The sequence below is a fragment of the Silene latifolia genome, chromosome 6 (genome assembly GCF_048544455.1).
Source record: "Silene latifolia isolate original U9 population chromosome 6, ASM4854445v1, whole genome shotgun sequence".
NCBI classification, from domain to species: Eukaryota; Viridiplantae; Streptophyta; class Magnoliopsida; order Caryophyllales; family Caryophyllaceae; genus Silene; species Silene latifolia.
In genome coordinates, this window is record NC_133531.1 from 103505325 (window position 1) to 103525190 (window position 19866).

Here is a 19866-nt window from a genome sequence, read left to right on the forward strand (position 1 = left end):
CTCAGAAATATAAGTAGTTTGCCAAAAATCAAAGTCAAGTCTCAAAGTTCAGCGAGAAATTTAACGAAAACTCGTAGACTATGCATATGATTCTACTAATATCATGTCAATTAGCAAGGCTTAGGCAATAAAACAGATGAAAATGCAATGTCATCATTGAAATACTACCGTTCCGACTCGACCTATATGCTAAAATAAACGTGCATTTTATTGAGATTTTTTTGAAATTTTCCAATTTTTTTTTTTTTTGAATTTTCTGTATATATAAGGGAAAATAAATAACAATGCAAGACAAAATTGTAAACGTGAATGCAAGCAAATGAAATGCAACGCAAAACCCTTCCCCAAACCAAATCGCACAATGTCCCCATTGTGCAAAATCATATGATGAAATAAAAGAGAAACGGGAATTTGCGATAAAATAAATAAGACATGAAGTAAGAACTCGGAAAAACTCACAAGACTTTAAGCGCAGCAAAAGAAAACCTCCCCAAACCAGCGTGAGCTAGGAGGTTTCAGTAGCCAGCAGTGCTACCAATAAGTACCTGAAAAGACAAACAAAACCACGCGTAATTCCGAGAAAGAAAAGTTGAAGCGGTAATTATGTGCAAAATAAGGAAATCCGAAGAAAACATAAATGAGTCGGAGAATAGAGTGGAGAAAAAACTCCCTCAAGTCCGCAAATCGACCAAACACAGCAGGGGAATGATCGGAAACAGATACAGCAGCGGGCAACGGTCGATCGACCACCTCACCCAGTCGATCGACCATAATGTCAGGAACAGAAGCTCCTGGAAATCGCAGCTCAGTCGATCGACTATCGATTGGAAAACCTGCTGTAACTTTCTGATTTCTTCAATTAGCTCAATAAATTGAGCTATCAAGGTCTATAAACCTGCAAATACACAAAATAACGCGCCTAAAATTGCACAAAACCCAAGGTAATAGTCTAAAGTGTATAAAATCCTAAGCAAACTTATTAAAACGCAAAGTCTCGCGCACACGAAAAACGGTAAATAAAAAAGTTCAACGAAAGCAATAAAGTGTTTGTAAAGTCTTTGATCAACTTTGTAGTTAATCAAGAACGGCCACGAAATGGCCCACTTGGTCGGCTTCTAGCTACAAGAAGTAGCCTCTACAGTGCTCATCTTCTCAGCTGCACTCATCTCAGCTCCGACATCCGCAGAACTCAACGGATCAACAACTTCAACATCTTCCCAAGCAATGACCTCTTCTGGCTCATCAAAATCCAAGTCAGACTCTCTCACTCTGACTGGCTCATCTTCAAGCTCCTCATCAGTGTCATAGCTAAGAAATCCTAAGCCGCCTCTTGAAACGACTGGCTCCCTCACAACTGGAGCAACATGCGGCTCTTCCTTCCCCAAACCAGCTCCTGCATTATCCAAAACAGAAGAATCGTCCTCCATTTTGCTCCTAATCTGGGGCGGAGGTGTTATAACAGGAATAGGTGTAGAGACAGGCATATCAGAAAGCACAAAATAGGATTTCTTTTCAGAAACCGTATTACAAGTGACAGGCCACATGGGGTCTTTCTTCTTAGCTGTCTGGGCAAAGACAATAGAGTGTTTCCCCACTTTGAAGGTCAAAGTCCCTGAACCAACATCAATAACTGCACCAGCAGTGTGCAGAAATGGTCTACCCAAAATGATAGGAATGTGGGCATCCTCGGGCATGTCTAGTACAACGAAGTCAACAGGGAAAAAGAACTTTCCTATTTGCACAAGAATGTCCTCTAAGACTCCTATAGGCTGGACCGCAGTTTGATCCGCCATCTGTACTGTCCTGTTGGTAACTATAAACCTAATCAATTTCAGCTTTCTAGCAAGACTCAAGGGCATTACACTAATACCGGCTCCTAGGTCACATAAGGCCTTCTCAATAGTAAAGGTGCCAATACTACATGGGACTGAAAAACTACATGGGTCTTCTAGTTTGTGAGGTGCAGTGTGGGTCAAATAAGAGCATGACTCCTCAGTTAGTGCGACAGTATGCACAGTTTCAAGTGACTTCTTTTTAGATAAAAGTTGCTTCATAAATTTCATGTAAGCAGACACTTGATTAACTAACTCAAGAAAGGGAACTTGTACATTTAAGCTAAGAATAACATTCTAAAACTTATTAAATGATACCTGTTCCTTCGTCGGCACCAATCTCTCTGGATAAGGGGCTATAAGAAGTAACTTAGCCTTCTCCTTTAAATCTCTTATGCCGGCATCGGTGGATTTAGACTGAAAATCCACTACCTTCTCTTTGTTGAAGCTCGAACCCTCTTCAGATCGTCTAAAAAATGAACCATTAATCGTCGTCGGATCATATTTCGGAACCGGAACTGACCCATCAGCACTTGGGTCTTGCCTCAATATTTTCGGAGTAGTCGTACCCCGAAACAAGTGGTCCCTCAAGTTATTAGGCATTGGAGGACGAAAAGACTCACCATCAGCAGCGCTGTCAGTCGATCGACCATGAATGTCAGTCGATCGACTGACCTCTACAGTACTAGAAGCTACTTTATCTCGCGGACTGGTCGATCGACTGGGTATGTCAGTCGATCGACTGACATACCTGCTGATCGTCTTTTTCTTTCCACTGTTCGTTCCAGCTTTCTTCTGACTCGGTTCCGCCTCATCTTTTTCAGTGACATCTTCGACCATGGCGGGCCCATCAAGGGTAGACCCACTCCTCAAGGTAATTGCATTTAAGGTCTCCTTTTGATCAGTTTGCGTCGGTAAATGTCCTGGAGCTCGAGTTGTATTCTTGCTAGCCAATTGAGCAATTTGGCTCTCCAACATCTTCATCCCGGCCTTTCTAGCTTGAGACTCTTTCAGCAACAAGTTTTTCAACTCATTGAAATCAGAACCTTGGGATTGCTGCTGCTGCTGAGGGACATAAGGAGGCTTTTGAAACTGCTGCTGCTTATGAGGAGGCACATAGTTCTGCTACTGCTGTTGTGGAGGTGGAGTCGGATTTAGGACATTTTGGCTACTCCACCTCAAGTTTGGATGGACATTCGGCTCATAGTAAGTGTTTGTCTGCCTATAATGTTGAAAGGCAACACAAGACTCAAAGGGACTAGGACAGTTGTCTGAAACATGTCCCTCAGCTCCACATCTCTTGCAGGCGAAAGGACCGTCTGAAACAGTATTCACATGATAGATCCCTCCTTTCGAAGCTCCTCCCAACTCGTACTTATCAAATCTCACCGTAAGAGCCTCTAATGCAGCTACAGAAGGAGATTCAGCACTTCTCCTTTGATTTCCCCTGAAATTTCCATACTCAGCTTTGTGGGTGGCCAAATCATCAATAATTTTCCACCCCTTAGTCTCTCCCACATTCTCCTGGAATCTGCCACTAGCTGCCGCATCAGGATAGCCCTCTGATCGTCATAGAGCCCATTATAAAATTGATTGCATAGGCTCCATTTCTCAAACCCATGGTGCGGAATGGTTCGCACCAGCTTCTTGAAACGGACCCATGCCTCATGAAAGTTCTCATCAGGACCCTGTTTAAAGCTCGTGATATGAGCTCTAGTGGCATTAGTCTTCAAGGCAGAGAAATATTTCTTGTAGAATGCTAGGGCCAAAGAATTCCAGTCAGTGATCCCATTAGCAGCTCGATCCAGGTCTTTGTACCACTCCCTTGCAGCATCACGAAGAGAGAATATAAACATAGTTTCCTTCACCTGGTCCTGGGTCACACCGGTTGGTGGGGGTATGGAACAGCAATAATCAATGAATGTCTCCATGTGCTTGGCTGCATCTTCATTTGCAGCTCCCCCGAATTGGTTTCTCTCAACCAAGTTAATATAAGAAGGCTTCGGTTCGAATTTTCCGTCCTCCCCGGGTAATGCGAATCCTTTATAAAGATTCGCAACTGTCGGCTCCGAGTGACTGGCTATACTTGCTTCTTCGGCCATGACTGGAAAATCTGGAGATGTGACGGTCTCAGCTGAAGAAGTGGAAATAGGAGATGAAGGTGGATCCTCCTCAAATAAAGCGTTCTCGTAGTAACTAGACAGAGTACTCAGCTCTTCCTCTGTCGGCAATACTCTAGATGATCGCCTCAACTCGCGCAAAGTTTTCTCAATCTCAGGATTAAACGGTAGTAATTCACCACCTTGTGACCTGCGCATAAGAAGAAACTAAAAGTAGAATATAAGAATGGTTTAAGGAACAGATGTCCCTTAAACTACAAGAAAGACTAAAAATAAAAACAACTAAAAATTTTAAACAATGCCTCCCCGGCAACGGCGCCAAAATTTGATACCGTCGTTTAGTATCAAAGTTAAATTTATAATTTTCCAAACTACTACTAGCTAGTGGCAGTCAGGGTCGAACCACAAGGAGGCAATGCAATCTATAGTTGTTCTACTTAAGTCCTAAAGGTAACAGTGTGTGGGGGTTTGATTTGAATTGTTCTATAGCTAAAGGCAATAAAAGACAATAAACTAGCTAAACGGATGAAAACAAATATTAAAAGGGTGCTTAGATGGTCGGTTCACTATAGTTTCGGCGGCAGTATACTAGGTAGGTCTAAAACAAACACGTGAGACGGAAAAATAAGAAGTCCTCTCGGTCCATTCTTACAGGTAGCATCTTTCGTTCTCGCTACAGGTCCGTAATATCACTAATACTAACTTTCGTCCTGAAAAGTGACTAAAAGGATAAATTAACTCATCTTTCGATCCCATTAATCTATTCGTCCTAATTAGGTAGGCTATTTCCCTTCCCTATCTTTCGATCTTTATTGGGTCGGTCAATTCCTAGGCATTCAACTAGTCGCGTGCACTCGATTCGTCAAACATGACAATTAAATTAATTAAAACGAAATAAATCCTCACGCGGCCAGTCGATCGACCAGGTAAGGCGGTCGATCGACCGGCACGCGATTTCAGGTCTTCCTAATTCTAATGCCACCTAACCTACATATTCCCTACATCCTAGCACAATGAATTTAGCTACTCATACTGGAAATAATAACAACAATAAACTTAACAATTAAAACATTCGAATTCATGCTTAAATTGATTAAACGAACGATTAACATAAAACAATAAATTGGTTTCGGGAGATCTAACCTAGCAATTCTATACTACTAATGAAAGCAGACAAACTGAATATTAAAGCAAACGAATACCGTGTAGAGGATTTGCAGAAGAAAGATCAAAAACCGAAAGCGAAAGTAACTTTATTGAAGGAAATTATTCTAAGCTCTGAACCCTCAATCATTTCTGATAATAAAACTCGATGATAAACTCAAAGCATCAGGTTACGTTATATAGAAATATCACGTAACCTTATTCTCAAAACCTAAAACACAATGGGCTTTCGATTCCTCGATCTTCTTATTTGCGTCAGATTAGCGATATGGTCGATCGACCACACAAGGCAGTCGATCGACTGCTCTTCGCTAAACAGTAGCTACTGGAACTCGTGGTCTGGTCGATCGACTAAGGGCAGCAGTCGATCGACTGAAGTAGCTGATACTTGACTTCTAAATTCTCGTAGGTTTGTCTTTTGGGCCTCGAAATGCGCACCAAGCTCGTTCCTTGAGTAAATACTTCACGTCAAATGCAATGCAAGGTACTCGGGGACGGATTCGGCTCGATTTCTACTTATTTCCGCATAAATCTGCAATATTACATAAAAATACGAAAGTAGACGAAATGGAGCAAATAGTAGCATAAAACTACATAATTGAGCTCTGAAATGCGTGTAAAATAGGGTGTAAAACATCATATAAATGACACGCATCATCCGCCATGTTGTATAATTCCTCAACATTTTTTCCCAGCAGTTTTTCGGAATCGATATTGAATGTAGTGAACATGAATGATCCTGTTTTGTCAATTGCTTCGAATGTGATGGTCTTCCTATGTTCATGATTAGGAAAAATATCATATGAGCTTTGTGTAGGGCATATATTTTTTTTTTTTTTTGGGGGGTTGGGGGGGGGGGGGGGTTATTTGGTAAATGAATTTGCTTATTACCTAGGTATGGAGTTGGCACTTTGCCTCTTGCATGTTTCGCAGTTGTAGGTGACAATGTTTTCTTTCTTGCTTGTTGTACCGCAGTGACTACATCCGAGGTAGAAGCGGACGTCTTTTCGATCAAATTCAGAAATAGATATATGAAGCCAGTGACGTTCGTCTTGTAATGTATCTGGGGCCTGTGTTCATCATCCAAATTCTAATAATCAACACCTCTGTATTTGTTTTTTTTAGGTGCTTTGATGTGTATAATTCACTAATTAGTACTGAAAACATTTGGACATGTATTTCCTTTACCTGGTTAGATGTTTAGGCCACATTATTTTATTTTGGTAAGTATTTTGGTGCCTTTCAATAGAACTGCATACCTTTTTAGACCGCATGTTTTTTATGGTTGTTGGTATACGCTTTCTTTCAGGTTGACGAGTTTCCATGACTTGTTGGTGTTTAGCAGATATTGCTGCCTTATTTGCGTTGTTCCTAATTTCACTCATTAAACATATAACATTTATGGAACCTCATTGACCCTTTTAATTGTTAACGCATCCAGATTATTAAGCTTACCAAGCACGGAGGCTGTCGGCCTTATCTCCATCAGGATTGAACTTGATAAATGTTGCTGAAGTAGTTGCAACTGAGAAGCCTATTAAATTCGTATGAATAGAAAAGTTAATTGTAGTTTTGAAATTACAATGATTGTCATGAATGTTAATTACATATATGATTGTATAACTTTGTGATATGAGGGCTTTAGACAAGTGAAACCAACAACTGGGAATGTGTCAACCAATTCTTTAAGATGCTCGCCTTCTCTAGTTGCAATCTCTGCCCAAGCTGTTATGATTCGTGGCTATTCTGTGTTGCATGGGTTAATGCCCTTGATCAGCTAATTAATTTACCAATTTAAAACGAAATCTAATTTGTGTTATGCAACTGATCATGATTTTATCTAACCTGGGATCCATAACAACTAATTCACACACAGGTAAGGCTGCTCCATCTGGACGTGGCACCTCTCGCAGCACTTCAACATGGATTAGTATAGCCAGAATATCTACACATCAGTGATTATTTGTCAAGTTAATATTCAATTGCTACCTAAGTTAGTAAACACAAGAAAAGGGTTAAACCTATATAAATATACTGAACCATCAGCAATAAGGGAAATATTTAATACCATATCTATCGTCAGCTGTCACAATTCTAGGTATTGCAGCTATGCTGATGTAGTCAGGACCCGTAGGAGGTTTGCACCCTTCAACGGGCGTAATGATGGTTGAGCACCAAAGGTTAGTTGATATGGATGGTCAGTATTGCGACGATACTTCTCAGGCATTAGCTTGATCTTTGCATTGCAAATGTCATATTCCATTTTATCGTAAATTATATTTTCATACACTGCTATTTTATCGTCATACAGCGTAGTTCTTATCCTTCCACCTTGTATTAATTAAATTAGAATTACAATGTGTATCATCTCCAATGGATAATTTAGAGGCAGGTGTGATACGAAAGCCCTTTTTTAACATAGTCGGAAGATATGTTGGAAACTTTTTTATTAACACTGCCTCAATTTGAAATTAACAGAAATGCCTTATCTGAGAAGTACTAACCTAAATTAAAGCTGTTTGAGTGCTTCCGAAGTCATAAAAATTTCTTATGAACTTATTTTTGGACTTATACAGCAAGCTAATTATAATCTCAAATACTAACATTGATACTTGCTGCCTAAATGTGATAATATTTCACCATTTTCATGGATTGCTACATTAATATACCTGTGATTAAATAGTATCAAGTTCAAGTGCTATATCTAATTTACTTACATCATTTGACATTTCATCTCACTGAAAGTAAAATGCAATTTAGGAATTACCTCTTCATCCTGAAAAACAATTCTCTGGTAATTGAGGCCTTTACTTTTGGGCGAAATTTGTGTGTTGCTCTTCTCAATAACTTTGAGGCGAACTGAATATGGCCCGACCTTATCATTCAAGTCCTTCACCATCTTTTTCTCAGGCTTCATATTTCCTGCAAATAAATGAGGTTGTTTAGTAACGCAGTAAGCCTGGTAATGCTTAGTCTGACATTAATGCTATTTATAATCCAAACATGTTTCATTTGGAAGCTTTTATCATCCATATATTATCACTACTATACATAAATCATTTTTTGATGTTTTCCTGGGGTGGTGGGTTGTCTGCTAGTATACAATTGCTAACCTTAGTTCTTTCTTATGGTTTGAGATGATATGAACATTGTTGTGACTTTTTTCTGGGTGTCCCAATTTTGTTTGAATGTTATTATTCAGTTGTCAGCTCAGTGCAGTAAGGCTTCTCCACTATCAGTCTGATTGCGTGTTGCCAACGAAATGAACAACCACACCACTCCCTATTCTGCTGCAGTATATCCTTTTCACTGTTCTTCAGTACCTCTAGTATTACTTTTCTATAATCTGACTGTTCAAAGTACAGACTCCTATTAATTTATCTTGTTTTGGATAGGCAAGGATCGTTTGAAATCTATTGTCCATACCTTGAACTGTTTACTGTCATTTCATAGTACGATTGTACAATTGATTTTTCTCATTTAAGTATTTTGATGTCTGATCAGTTTGCTAACTTTTTTTGGATCCGGTTTAATGGAGTAATAGGTTTATCTATTACTTTCTAAGGATAATCTAATTTGATCACTATCATGATAATCTTATCAATCTATTTTTAAGCATTATTATAACTACTCTACCGGAGCGAACGGAATCCTAAATCATTTAACTGGTGTTTATTCAATTTCTAAATTGATCCACAAATAAATCCCTTTACTAACTTGATATGTCAAACTTTGTCAGAAATTTTGTTGAGTGATGATGACATTAAAGGCATATTTGAATATTTGTTCATCTTGTTAGATGAAAATGACAATTCTCTAAAGCTAGAAATTTAGATAAGGCAGTACAACCCATTATATCTTACTTTTTACATTATAAAATTATAAATTGATAGTACTTTGTTGCTTTTTGTGGGACTATTGGTTTCTTTTCTAATTAATATTTAATTTTGTTAATTATCTTACCGGCTGGACCATTTTAATTTAGGCTCGCAACTTCACTTAATATGCATTTTTCGACGCAGATGATTTTTCGTGGTAACTCAGGGTAGGTTACTCTTTAGTAGGTACTCCCTGCGTATTTTGACCTTCCAAATTATAGCGAATCTATAGTGCAATTCTTGTAATAGTATTCTTCGTTTGCACAGGCAAAAAGTAAAGCTATATGGTTCTTCTTTGGCCAAACTACTGATAATCAACCATCCATTTTCAAGACCAAAATACACAATGTTTGGATTCTGTTTGCCTTACAATTATAGATCCTGAAACCACATTGATACAGTTTCAAAATATATTAACATTACATCCTAAACCCCAAAAACCATCTGAAACCAAAGCTGAAACCAAAAGTCCTAGGCATTACCTGACAATTTTCCCTAAACCCTGCTCTTCTCAGTACCTCAAATGAAACCACATTCCGCACCAAATTTCCATTAACATCACCTGCGGCTGGATTATGCAGCACTTTCAAGTCCTTAGCTGACCGTGCTTGTGATAATGCAACGTATAACTGTCCATGTGAAAAGTAGGATCTAGGTAGCACTACTACAAATCCAGGCAACTACAACGCCCCTTTAACAACGCTTATTCACGAAAATCACCATAAGACGTTGTAGAATGGATGGCGCGAATTTTACAAAAATTAATTACAACGGTTATATGTTGATAACTGTTGTTATAGGTTTTAACAACGGGTCAAACTTGCACAACCATTGTTAATATAAAAAGTAATAACAACAGTTTATTTTGTAATACATTATAACCGTTGTTAATAATTTGGCGCAAAGTTAGTGAAAAGTAATTACAACGGTTATATATAAACCCGTTGTTAATACTTTTTAACAACGGTTTTCTAAGGACCCGTTGTTAATATATTCTCTAATGACAACGGGTTTATGTGTAAAAACCGTTGTCAATACTTTCCATAATATAAACCACATAAACACAGATCAGCTACAGCCACAAACACAAACCTAACACAAACGCAAACATACACAAACACAAACACACACTTTCTCATCGTCTATTTCTTTCTTTCTCATCATCGCTTTATCATCTCCGTCACTGTTGTTGTCATCGTGTCTTACTTTCTCTAATTATCAGGTAAATATCTATCGCTTTATATGCATGGTTTTAGGTTTTGTCATCTCCGTTATTATTTTCTTTCTCTAATTATTTCATTTGCATGTGTTTTTATCGATCATTATTGATCTTTCTCTAAGTATTATTCACTTAATTAGTTTTGTCACTGTTGTTTTTCTGCGTTTATTAGCTTGTAAAACTAATTAAATAAAATAAAACAAAGAAGAAGATGATGGAGAGGAATACATAATAAACTTAATTAATTAATATATATAAATACATAAAAAATGAATTACATTGCTAAAAATGCAATTCTTAGATATGCATAGAGAGTCTTATTCTCTTCTATGATATCCATCCTCTCCTCCTTTGCTATTTGGAGGTTTCGTTCCGCAGTTGCTATATCGTCATATAGCTGCAATATCTGCTGCTCTGTCAAGCCATTTTTTTTGGCGTCCTTGAGTGCGATCCGAGCTTCCTCAAGGTAGCTCCTGAACCTGCCCTCGAGTCCAGCAACCGACGGATGAAACTCTTGTTGTACTCGGTCGTAATGCATGTATTACAGATGGTATCATTCATTGTTGAAGGAAGTTTGGAGTTTGTTTTAAAGATTTAGGGTTTGGAGTTTGTTTTAAAGATTTAGGGTTTGGAGTAGTTTAGGACGTGGAGATAGTGAGATAATGGAATGGTTATTGAGATAATGCATGAATTTATACTTAGTAATGTGTCGTTTGAGTTGTTTTTTAATTAATATATGTTTAGGAAGTTGTGCCATCATATCTGCTTCAAATCTTATAACCCTTCTCATTCCATATATTGTCCTTTCATATACAGGGATTTGGCAGTAATAATGCATGCATCGGAATTATAAGGGACAGTAATAATGCATGCATCTAGTAATATATAATATACTTTTTTTTTAAAAAAAATCAACAACGGTTTTTTAAAAAAAACCCGTTGTCTTTAGTTATAACAATGGTTTTTTCTATTGTAACCGTTGTTATAACTTTCCCACCAAAATTTAGTCACACTTTCCACAATGGTTTTTTCTACTTTAAACTGTTGTTAATAGTTTTCACAATGGGTTACTTAGAAAAACCAACCGTTGTTAAAACCTTTAACAACGGACGCTTTAACAACATCCGCTTTTTTATATAACAACCGTTTTTAACCGTTGTTATACCCTGTATCTATAGTAGTGTAGGTACACACCTACGCGTTGCAAGGTCTGTCCTTGTGCTTTATTTATTGTCATAGCAAAGCTTAACTTAATAGGGAACTGTTTTCTCTGGAAATTAATTGGAAATCTAGAATTCTTAGACGGTTTGAGTGTAATCCTAGGAAGGAAAACACGCTCTCCTTTATAAAATCCAGTTGAAATTTCACACTCAATCATATTTGGAAAAAAATGCTTGCATATGAGGCGCGTACCATTGCATAGACCCGCTGCAAGATCCAAATTGTGTAATAATATGACTGGAGAATCTTAGCTTCCTTCAAAATTAATTCATGTGGTGTCATTCCAGCGGGGCAGAGAGAGTTTAGAAATTTAGCTGGATATACATTTGAGTTGTCATCCACAACGTTATCAAAACTATGATAAATGTGCTTTGTCCCAGGAACTTGATCAATAAGCATGCTGTTTATAGACTCAACATCAACATTACATGGAGTCAAAATGGCTCGGTCGTTGAAAAATTCAGGGGTAAAAGTGGTTTGCCTAATCTCTGGGAAAACATTGTCAATCAAGGTCTGTTATGGTTGTTCACCTTTTTTTTTTCAAGAACTTGTGGCAGCGACACTAAACTGCTTTCCTCTGTTTGCAACTCCCCATTGCCCAACTTCAGTAGAAACTCTGAAAATTCAGGGTCTTCCCTTGCCCTTATATTCTCAATTAACTGAAATTTGGTTAGTTGTTGCCAGATAGGAGAACTCACAATGCTTGCTTCAACTGCTTCTTGTTGTGTACGCCTTGGAAGAACAGGCAGTACCTGGCGAAAGTCTCCCCCAAAAACTATTACCTTGCCACAAATAACTGTGAACTATTGCATACATCTTCGAATAGCATATTTACAGCCTCAATATTCTCCCTTTTCACCATTGAAGCTTCATCTTAAATGATCAATGCAGCTTCCCTTATTAAGCACGATAACCCTCCTTGTTTAGGGACATCGCACGTTAACGTCTCTTCAGTATCAAGAGGGATCTTAAACATGGAATGGGTGGTTCTGCCAGTGGGCAAATTTGATGCAACTATTCCAGAGGTAGCTGTTGGTAAGCATATTTTACCTATTGAACGGACCTTCGCATACAAAGCTCCATACAAGAAAGTTTTCCCAGTCCCACCTGGTCCATTTATAAAAAATGCTCCTCCTTTTGCAGCCTTTACATGTTCAATGATTGCCTTATACGCAGTGCGTTGCTTAACATTTAACTTTTTTCGAGAGGTGAGCTGTAGAAGGAGCACTAGAGCGTTCAAAGCATCACTGATATCCCTTGTACACTGTAATATTGTTTCTTGTTCAAAGTGTAAATGGTCCAAACCAAACTGGGTAAACGTCTTCCCCATGCCTTCTAAAAAATGCTCCACCTTCCCTGTTGTTAGCTGCAACACCTTTGCATGATCCCCAGGGAACTGTTTTCGAAAATATTCCGAGAGTAGGCCGTAATATTTTTCCCAAAATTCAGCAGAATTGTTTGGGCAGCTGAAAATAAGTATAGTTGCAAATAGTCTCCTAAGAGCATTTGGCATCTCTACTTGGACAGCTTCGTCCATGCACATATCTGCAGCGTTATCATCTTCAAGAATTCCTCTTTTTAACGCCACTTCTTGAAATGAGACGCAACAAATGTCGTCCACTGTTTTGAGGTCTTCAAATGACTTAGGGCCTCTAACGTGCGCCAGAAGTAACCTTAAGTAATAGCGCTCACCTTCTCCGGGAGAAGCATGCGCAACCCTTCCAACTACCACTCCACGATCCCTTGGTTTCCAAAATTTCTTTTTATCATTCCACACAAAATACTCGGGAAACTCACTGTACAGATATCTTTGGCCTCCTTCTATGCTTGAATTTGTTATGATAAATTCAGTCAGCATGGTTTTGGCCCTTGCTTCATCATCAATGACGTCTGCCAGTTCTTCGTTCTCTGAAAACCTGGCCATTGGGTGTGTGAACTGGCAAAGGTTGTACATGTGGGTATCTATCGAATAGGTTGAAACCAAAAATTCGCCAGCCTGCCTCTGGAGGTGACACCCACCTACCAGATTGATATATTTCAATTTTATCCACCAACATAGAAGCAGTCTCGTCCGCAACATTGAATAAGATTCACCTTTGTATACATATTTATACAAGTACTTCACTGCATTAATACTAGAGCAAACCTCTACATTTAATTGACAGTCAAACATGGCAAGTAAATAAGGGTTGTAAGGAACCACAGATCTGTTATCGAGCTCGCCTTTTCTCACCACAACTTTTTCACCAGTATCCCTATGCTTATATAATGGATATGAGTCTTTGCCATTTGTGGTAAACTCTCGAAAGTTTTTTGGATATTTTTTTTCGCAAATTTTTTGCTTATCTTTAACTTTCATACATGCGCATTTTGGGAAATCAGTGCCACATGGCCCATGCATCATGTGTTTTAATACAACTGCTCTTAAGTGTGGGTTATCATTTGTAGGTATTTCTGCTGATACATATCTGTCAAACTTTTCAGGGGCGGTAATTTTGTATGCGGGTTTGAGGATGATGAGGAAGTGTGCATGTGGTAAGCCACGCTTTTGGAACTCAACCACATTAATCATAGCCGCAACTTCCCCAAAGATCTGTTTTTCCTTGATCTGCTTTCTAAGCATTGTTAGCTTTGCATGAAATACCCTGGCAACCAGATCTGGCCTATTATGTGCTTCTTCCCCAGGCGACAATTCTGCTTTTATTTCTGGCTAGTTTGGATTGCACATTATAGTTATAAAGAGATCAGGTTTCCCATATTTTTGCACAAGTGTCATTGCATTTAAATATCTTATCCTCATATCTCTTGGCCCCCCTAGGAAGGAAGGCGGGAGTACTATCCTTTTCCCTACATTACGTGCATAGTTTTCTCCAAGCTGTAATGTATCTAGAATCCCTTGATACAGGTCCGCTCGTATAGTATCCTGATTCAATCGTAAAAAGTCCAACCGTGTATTTTTCAATCTTCACATACATATCTACTATGTACTGCTGAAAAATCCTCCCTCCTCTCAGCAGAAAGTTACCCGGCCTTATCTGGAATTTGTATGCGTAATATTCCCGACAAGAAATACGCTTATCTGCTCTTGTATGCCTCCTAGCAGCATCTGCAAAATGTTAATGAACAGATTATAAAACTGAAACGACTTGAATGTATTCTGCAAATTTCCAGGCAACGAGACAAATTGTTGGTTTACAAATAGCATTTCCCAAAACATGAACTTACTTGCTATTTCTGCCTCAATAAGAGACTCAGGCATGTCATCGGTAACTGCGGACATCGGAAATGATGAATTTGATTCAGTGTTAAATGTTGGGCTGGAAAGTTTTTTCAATCCTTGATGTCACCCACTATCTCCCTTTGGCAATAGAAGTGGGTACTGTAGAGGATCGTAACACCCATAAAAATGTCGAATTCTATGGTTGTGTGAACCTCTTCCATATGCAATAATATGAGGACCTTCATTCCCTTGCACAGTTGTATTATCTGGCCAAACTACTGCGACTTCGTCAGATGTGGGTGCATTATATACACGCTGATCATTGGTTGGATCTGTGTTCGAGACTATTCTCGTATTCTCAGTGACCTCTATTTCTTGGAGTGATCTAAAGAACTTCTCATATGGATTATCATCCATAATTCCCATTAGAAGAGTCATCATCTGTTCATTCAAATTAGGGAACAGCCTCAATTGATTTTCCTTTTCATGCTGACCATCATAGAAATATAGCTATAAGTACCTAGGAATACTATCCATGGGTATTAGATCTGGCAAATAATGATAAACATGCCCCTGTGCTTTGAACACGTATATCCCTTTGTAAGTTTCTGATCCAAAAGCCCCCCCCCCCCCCCCCCCCAAGAACTGAAAACAAAAAGGTTATTATATAACCTGGAAAGTGTCTGAAAATGTTGTGACTGTTCATCCCTTGCAGTATACAATTGCAGCAATTCTTTAGGATATTCATTAACAGCCAATTGAATTTCTCCGTTGCAACAACATAGGCCCTTTGATTCAAACTCAAATTTCTTTGCTCCACAATGAGCACAATAGGTTGGCGGTTATAATTTGACAGGTTCAAATGGCACAGGCTTGTCACTCAAAGCATCTGGCATTTCTGTCAAATTAACCAGTAAGTTATATAAATTTTGTAGTGGCATGTAAAGATTTATATGTCAGATATATTGCTAACTTATTACTTTTTTTTGGTAGCACGGCCCCTCTTGTGCCCTTTATCTGCATTTTCCATTGCCAGTCCCTCTGAAATGTTTGTCCTTCGAAATCTATATAGTTGTACTGGTATTTGCTCGGGTCCCGTAGACGGTTTACCTACAGTTTGTTAAAATGTTCAAGTTATAGATATGGCGATGACTTTTGGCAAACCCTTCCCATCAAATGCATCAATAAAAAACCTTTTTGGCGCCTACGCTGGCGTTTGCTAGTCGTGGGAGCATGTTCGCTATGGTTCGTAACAGCTTGAAACTCTGACGGGCTGACCGTTTCTTGAAGGTTGCTGGTTGAATTGCCCCAGTGTCTTTTCCCAGTTGGCCTTCCCCTCCTCACATTTTTTATATTTACATCAACTGGTAGCTTCCCTAGAATGTTTAGCTGTTATCAGTTCCAATCACCTTTTAACAAGGCAGGAAATATCTTACCCTGTACTGACTTGCATCCGTTGTTCACTTGAATGTTCAAATATGTCTCTTCAGATGGGTATTTTCTGAAAACAATTTAACGATTTCTGATGAAAAGTCAACAATAAAAGTCAGTTTTAATTTGTATTAAAAGTGTGTATTGCAGGCCTTGACAATTTAAATTTGGCCCTAAACTTCGCGAATGAAAGAGCACCACCAGACTTTGGTATGCAAATAAGTTCATTTATTTTTTTGGAAAAAGCTTAATCGAAAGAGCAATAACCTGTTTCAGCAGGATCACCCATTTGCAAAGAGGTAATAATTCTAGGTTCCCAGTTTCACGACTCAACGAAAGCAGGGCCGACCTGCCAGAAATTAAACACAATTTCCATTACATATATATCACACTGATGTTTAGCCGATGCTCCCCTCTTTAATCTAATTATTTTAAAACAATTGGAACTACTAATCATGAATTTTAATAATGAATTTGATTCATTAAGAATAGTACATGTAATTTTACTTGGATGCCATCTTACTTTATCACGGCTAAATATTGCAATGTGAAAGTTCACCCGCCAACAAACACGCACGTGAATAGTGAACCTTTTACAGTCAAATTCGATATCAATTACAAAAGAAACCAATTAACACTCCACGGCAAAATAAAATTCATGATTCCATACATTTAAACCTGGCACTAATACAAAAGGTTGATATCCATCTTAGGACAATTCAAATGAATAGCCTTGCCAAGTGCGCCAAAATGCTAGCGAAAGACATCATAGATTACCAATGTCTGGGTTATGCTAACTGGACTAACAATCACATGCTAGCCCACTTTATTAGAAAGTACATAAAAAGCAGCTACAACTTCCTAAGGTTTTTCTAGGTTTCGCTTGCCAGCGACCGCCCTCCCAACCTCCCAATCAAACAGCATGCCACCATCATTGGGTAGTGGTTTGCCTACTGCAGCTGTTCCTGAACTTAAGACGTTGTCCCGCCACATCCCTTTTTTTTTTGGAGGTGGTGGCAATGTAAAACCAGCGCGTATTCCATTGTTTTGTCCTTCAGGAGTTTTACACTCGGTCGCAAAAAAAAAGAGGCACTGCTTCCAGATCAGAGGCCACGCAAATCTGGTTTGCCTGGACAGACCTGTACCTCCCACGCTGAAAGCCACACTGAATCTGAGAATACCTCATCCTGTTGAAGTTTTCTTCTTTAACAGTGAAGCCATACACTGTCTGAAAATAATCAATGACCTTCTTAGCTAAGCTCAGCCTTGCTTTGTCAACAGTTTCCATGTTGTCGCCAATGAAATACCTCTCCCTAGAAGGATGCTTGGGCCAAGTTACTGTGAAACAAAAAATATAACGGCCATTTGGCTGGACCAGGAAGTCCAGAGCATCCACAGTAACATCATATTCCACTACCACTTGAAGCCAGATGTCCCACAGGTCAACAGTCACCATTTTAGGTAACGTATCCGGAACCTTGATTGTTTTCTGTGCACGGGCCTCCAACTCAGCCTTAGATGGGCCTCATTCAGCACATTGTAGAGCCTCCCGCTTCCGCTTATAAAAATCACAACAGGCCATATAAATTCCACGCCTTTTCAAGTTGACATCGTCAACAACTATCTGTTTTTTCTAAACCAGGTAGTCCACAACCTGTTCAGCCGCCTCTTCCTCCAATTCAGGCATAGATCCCTTCTTTTCACCTTTAAAGAAACATGCTGCAGGGCCTACACCCCCTTCGCAGTACTAAATTGGCCTGATTGAGTTCCACATCTGCATGGCTATAACTAGGTTCAAGCCAATCAAGTACTCTCATAGCATCAGACAATAAAGCACAAAAAGAAATTATGAACTCCTTCCTTTTTTCGGCCATCTCAGAAACAACATGTACAGCCATGTCATAAATTCCCACTTAAAAGCACATCATGCAGTATGCTCTAACTTGAAGCTCATGTATGCAACAACGCCTATAACTAACCAACCCAGTATTTGAAAAGACAAACTACTTGTACAGGCGTAAAGCCAAAAGTAAAATCCATGGTCATCACCATCATATATATATATATATATATATATATATATATATATATATATATATATATATATATATATATATATATATATATATATATATATTTTTTCAAAAGTTTATTGGATTTCAAAATTTTATTGGAGTAAAAACAGATATTCGAAGTCAGTATACTCATAATACCACAGAAACATGGTAAATATAATTTGACACTGACCATTAATACATAGCAACATCTTACACTTTTGCACAACGCTACCATATAAACACCATTTTGCCAAAATAAGGACCGTTCTACACATAAAGACACGGAGCATGTATGCAACAACTATAAGCGAAGCAACACCCAATTAATCTCATTTAAACAAGCAGAGATATACTCATAAAAACACAAATTCTGCACGTAAGAAATTAGTTATCTTCAATCATTATACCTCTGAAGTAAGCTTGTTTCAGCGATTCTGAAATTATTTCCCTGCAACAAGAAGACAGCAAATGAGGAACAAATACATAACCGATTAAATTTTAATCTGAGGTAAGAGTATTAAATTTAACCAAACATTCGGAGCTCCACCTTTAAACTATAAATTGAACCGCCCATTTTCTCACCCGGAGACTGGCCCTTTTATAAGCTAACCACCCCAAAATAAAGCCATTACGTGCAACTGTTCAAAGCAAGTACAATGACATCACAAGACCTTACCTACTTACTTAAGACACATGCTTATATAGACAGAAAACCCACCCTAACACGGTTAAGTCATTTCACCTTACCTCCCTCACTTTCTAATAGGACATTACACCTCTGACCCCACACAATCCTTCCTAAGATACTAATCATTAACCCCATAACACCATACCCTTACCGAAATGCCCCCACCCATGTACTGAATTCATCTTTCAGTAAGACCATCCCCAAGCAAAGGTCACGCTAACTAGGTCACGATCCGATTTTACTCTTAATCCCACCTTATTAACCTTGATCCATTTTCACCCTCCCAAACAGAAGGTCGCGACTTAGGTCATCAACCCAATCATTAGAGTTGTCCTTTTTTGTATCTAACAAATCAGAAATTGACACCTACTGGGTTATGGAAGAGGTCACAAGAATGAAGCAGAGGTCACAAATTGACCTTTGGTCACAAATTAGCAATTTTGGTCACCAATTAAGTAGCTTAATTAAGTTACTAACCATGACCAAAGCAAGTCGTAAAAGCAATCGACTTGGCGCTGGCAGGGATGGTCTAAGGACCGCACGTGCCTTTAATTATAATGTTTAAACACGTAATTCACGCTATAACCGCGTAGAGACGTAATAAATCATATAACCGCTTTAACTATAACTTACGATATAACCGCTTAAACACGTAATAAACAATCTAATCGCTCAAACCTTTTGTGTTTGTTTGAAGTCCCATTGACCATGGTAATCATATAACTACTTTTTTTTTTTTTTTATTTACGTTCTCAACGCAAATGTCTTCCCTTGATTAAGCCGAGACGACTAAAGCAACATCTATGCAAATCAGCCATAAACCAATTTCTCCTTTCTTTTTGGGTAAATTGTATTTGTTTGACACTATAGTCCATGATCTTGACACCGCATGTTATACGAGAAAGACGCCTGTAAAATAAACAACTCGCGGAATCTTGATTTATGCAAACCGATAAACTGTAAGTAAATAAATTGTAAAACGTGGCTCCTAAGCGTTTGGTGGTAAACACTATAATAACTTAGCAGACGTTTATTG

The 19866-nt window shown here is 38.5% G+C and overlaps 1 protein-coding gene across 1 annotated transcript; it reads right to left on the reverse strand.

Annotated features, from left to right (window-relative positions):
• Positions 1–12308: 12308 nt before the first annotated feature.
• Positions 12309–17541, reverse strand: LOC141588417 (uncharacterized). Its single transcript, XM_074409861.1, has 8 exons — positions 17225–17541; positions 16353–16434; positions 15848–16043; positions 15688–15764; positions 14867–15143; positions 14660–14704; positions 14338–14540; positions 12309–14144 (listed from the first exon to the last, which is right to left on the reverse strand). Exons 1-8 carry the CDS (start codon positions 17539–17541, stop codon positions 12309–12311), a joined length of 3033 nt encoding a protein of 1010 aa, XP_074265962.1.
• Positions 17542–19866: the final 2325 nt, after the last annotated feature.

What these genes read in the sequence shown, in the direction of transcription:
- LOC141588417 (XM_074409861.1), bottom strand. Translation starts at nt 17,541, where the DNA reads ATGGTGACTGTTGACCTGTGGGACATCTGGCTTCAAGTGGTAGTGGAA. An exon ending in GGGTGATCCTGCTGAAACAG is followed by an intron (nt 16,044 to 16,352) that starts GTTATTGCTCTT and finishes AACTGATAACAG; the next exon opens with CTAAACATTCTAGGGAAGCT. An exon ending in TATTGAGGCAGAAATAGCAA is followed by an intron (nt 14,541 to 14,659) that starts GTAAGTTCATGT and finishes AACATTTTGCAG; the next exon opens with ATGCTGCTAGGAGGCATACA.